Source organism: Aulonocara stuartgranti (assembly GCF_965226115.1).
Source record: "Aulonocara stuartgranti genome assembly, chromosome: 5".
Classification (NCBI taxonomy): Eukaryota; Metazoa; Chordata; class Actinopteri; order Cichliformes; family Cichlidae; genus Aulonocara; species Aulonocara stuartgranti.
This window is the reverse complement of record NC_138943.1, coordinates 10,386,536-10,390,252: the sequence shown is the minus strand read 5'-3', so window position 1 is coordinate 10,390,252 and position 3,717 is coordinate 10,386,536. Positions and strand designations below refer to the sequence as shown.

The 3,717-nt window shown below is 38.0% G+C and overlaps 1 protein-coding gene across 1 annotated transcript; it reads right to left on the bottom strand.

The window, feature by feature from the left end:
* Positions 1 to 1,611: 1,611 nt before the first annotated feature.
* Positions 1,612 to 3,023, bottom strand: LOC309706636 (transcription factor HES-5-like). The gene is made up of 2 exons (XM_082533339.1): positions 2,618 to 3,023; positions 1,612 to 2,503 (listed from the first exon to the last, which is right to left on the bottom strand). The coding sequence occupies exons 1-2, from the start codon at positions 2,723 to 2,725 to the stop codon at positions 2,087 to 2,089; spliced, it is 525 nt and encodes a 174-aa protein (XP_082389465.1). The 5' UTR covers positions 2,726 to 3,023; the 3' UTR covers positions 1,612 to 2,086.
* Positions 3,024 to 3,717: the final 694 nt, after the last annotated feature.

The window sequence follows — 3,717 nt, the reverse complement described above, 5'->3', positions numbered from 1 at the left end:
TTCAGTCGAGCTTTAACAGGAGCCTGTGAAAGATAACTGAATTCAGGGTCAAAAGTGGTTGTTGACTGTGCAGAAGATGTGTTTTGCTGCTATTTGTGGGATTTATGTTTCTTGTGGTTGTCAGATTTTTATGTGAAGGCCACAGAAGAAAAATCCAGCCTCGAAACTATGCAACAATTAGTTGTTGTTTGTGTAATTACTATTTTTTTTTCACCAGAATTTTAGCGGTATAATTTTTACATTTTATACCAACAGTAACACTGTGTGATTATATTTTTGCATATGTATTTTGCTGCCTTGTTTCAAGGTATATTTGATAAAATCCTTTAATACAAACCTTTCTTTTGAAAGGAGATTCATCTCTGTTTATGCTGTGTATGCATATTTTGTTTATTCATCAGTTTCGTTTTTATTCATCCAAAGTGGATTTTAATTTGTTTTTATGTTGTTGTTTTTTTTTGCATATTTCAAGAAAATAAATATGTGAAGATCAAATTCTTGTCATGTGACTTTATTTGAATTAATTTGGGAGAATCAAACTATTTAAATATATTGTGTTGATTCAAGAAACTTTATTATAATTTTATTAAATGTATTATATTTTCACACTCCCTTGAGTGGAAATTTTAAACACCATGTTTCATGAGAAAGGCTTGATCAGTGTGAAAAGATGCTAATCGTAGACTATGATAATGTCTGAATTTGATGACATAGAGCAAGGGTTCCAATGGCAGCCCCTGACAACCATTCGTGTGTGACTGACAGGCACATCCAGAAAGGAATGTAGTGCTATGCATTGCCTTTATCCACTTTATTTCATGCTATGATATAGCAGCTTGGAATGAGACAAAAAGAGATTTTCATTCATTTCTTCGATTTTAGCTCCTCTGTCCTGGTCATTATAGCAGACCTCACCTTCTTAGCACTGACAAATATTGTGGTTATCATGGGAAAAAAAACACAAGCCAGCACAACAACTTGTGTGCAGTTTTCTTGTGCAATTCTCAGTAACATGCTGACTCCCTAAATAGACACTCAGTCATCAGAGCACTGGGAGCATCTGATCTACAGTATCATATTTTAACAGGAGGACAGGACTTTAACACTGCTGTTAAGCCATCATTCAAACACTAAATTTGCTTGTGAAAAAGTGCTGCTAATCCCATCAGCATATGCAGTAGCTATATGTCATGCTGTTTTATATAACACCACATTTTAGAATGATGAAATATGGTGTAAGCTATTAGCTCAAAAGAGAAGAGTTTTACCAGCATCTGTCTGTCTGTTCTACGGTCCGTCACATTTTTATGTGAACCTAACAAAAACAGTCATAGTCAAGTGAGAAATAAGCAGTTTTGCCAAAAGATGTTAAAACATTTTTCTCAGTAAACAGCAGGTAAAGTTACCCTGTTGTTTCAGATAACATTGCCTATTAAAAAACACGTTGCTAAACATGCAGAGCAGATTTTCAGTTTTATATAATTTCCATGATTAAATAATCAAAATAAGTCAAGCAAAATGTGTTGTTTTTTCTGATTGCTTTATTGCGCATCACTTGGCTTGAAGAGATACATTCATTTTGAGATGTTTTACCAATAACAGCGCCTTCATTGAAGGTATGTGTGCTGTCACTCACAGAGTCAATAAGCAACACGTTTGTCTTGAAGGTTATCTGCTAAAAATGCAGACAGTTAACACATTTAAAGACCAGAAAGGACATTTCAATCAGTAAAGTATGTGGATATCACATAAAATTTTACACATGTTCAACATGCATACATACATCACTGTCAGTGTAACCAACATTATATAGGAATTCAAACTGGGAATAATAACGTCTACTTTACAATGAATCGGAATGCGACTACTTTTGAAACACAAAATAACAGCCAACCCGTTGTCTGCAAATATTGCAGAAACACAGAATCTGACCTTTACAAAAGGCAATAATATAGATTAAAGGAAAATGCTGCACAGGCACCCTTCAAAATAAGACAATCCCAGAAACAAGTACAATTACAGGTACTTCTACGAAGATAGAGTTTTTACTTCCAAGCACACTTTTACACAAGTCCTTCCAAGGCTTCTACCAAGGTCTCCATAGAGCAGTGCTGACTGGACTTTTGTCTTTGATGATGCTCGTCTGGACTGTGGAGCTAGATAAGTTGGCCTCTCTCAGGTTCTTATTAGAAGAAGCATGCAGGTTGTTGACATGGTTCAGCAGTCTTCTCTGGGACTGAGTCTTCACCTCATCTTTGGACAGGAAATGGACCATTTCTTGGACACACCTGGAGTAGCCCTGATCGACTGTTGCAGAGTTCACAGCTTGACGCTGCTGCTGCAGTCGTCTCAGGAAGCAAACTGTCATCTCCAGGATGTCTGCCTTCTCCAGTTTGGAGTCTGGCTGCTGTTTCAGGAACTCTGGACCCAGCAGAGACTTGAGCTGCTCAATGCTGGTGTTAATTCGCTCTCTGCGTAACTTCTCCACCAGAGGCTTTCTGAGCTGCAGAAAGAAGAACAATAATATTACTAAACTTGTTCAGTGGCACAGTTTTTAGCACAAAAAAAATCAGTTGGCTGTATGTGATATTAAAATATCTATGAGTCTCCAGTTTACCTTGTGGGTCAGAGTTGGATGCTCCTGAGAACCGGTCATTGTCGCAGTGACAGGTGCCATGGCTGGATCTCTGTGCTGTAGCGAGAATCTGATCTCTGCTGGCTTCATCCCTCCTATTTATACTCCCACATCTCCATATGAATGTGTGGGTCTTGGTCTGACTGGAGTTTCTCACAGTCTGAGCCAATCAGAGAGCTCAGCAAGACAATAAAGGATGCAAGACACTGAATGGTGTTATTGCCTTAAGGATAATGGTTAGATCTCAGGGGAACAGCTGGCGGGCTGGGGGGAGGTTGATGGAGAGAGACTCACACAGCTCTGTGTGGATCTGGGAAAGTGGTGACCCTGTAGAGAAAGCTGATCTGCTGCCTGATGCTGAGATCAATGACTTTGACTGAGCACAGGCTCATCATAACAACAGAAAACACATCTGAAACGGTCATGAAAATATGTTAAGCTTAGACAACCACATATTTCTGCCTTATTTACAACAAACGTGTCACAATTAGGTGTCATTTTAACTTGACTAGAATGCATCAAAGTAATACTCTTGAGATATTTTTGTTGATACTGTTATCGCACAAAATACTATCGCAGATACAACAGAAACTTTCCTCAACACATCTCCCTATCAACAGCTGGATTAATGAGATTTTTAATAAAGTTTGATTATTGATACAACCTAAACTCATCAGACCACAACCAGCACACGATCAATTCATGAGTGAACACCCTTTATCCTATCAAAATCATTATCATCATCATCATCAAAAAAAAAAAAAAACTTAAGGAAAAAGAAATTAAGAAAAAAAGCCTGGAATGCAGAGAGACAATCTGAGTTCGAAGAAGGAGAAAAGGAGCCTTTGAATTTTCATTAATCCAAAAATGTCTGCATTCCTTATAGCAGTTTTACAAAAGCCTGGTAATGACGAGTCTTGATGGCTGGAATTTCCATTCACAGGCAATGAGACAAAACTCGTAAACTGACTCCATAATTAATGTGATGTGCAACCAGACACACTTCTTTTGTTCTTGAAAGCAGTAAATGGGGAGAGTGTGGGAAACCAGAGAAAACCCACTCACAGAGCCCCTGAGGGACA

What these genes read in the sequence shown, in the direction of transcription:
- LOC309706636 (XM_082533339.1), bottom strand. Translation starts at nt 2,725, where the DNA reads ATGAAGCCAGCAGAGATCAGATTCTCGCTACAGCACAGAGATCCAGCC. An exon ending in ATCCAACTCTGACCCACAAG is followed by an intron (nt 2,504 to 2,617) that starts GTAAACTGGAGA and finishes TTCTTTCTGCAG; the next exon opens with CTCAGAAAGCCTCTGGTGGA.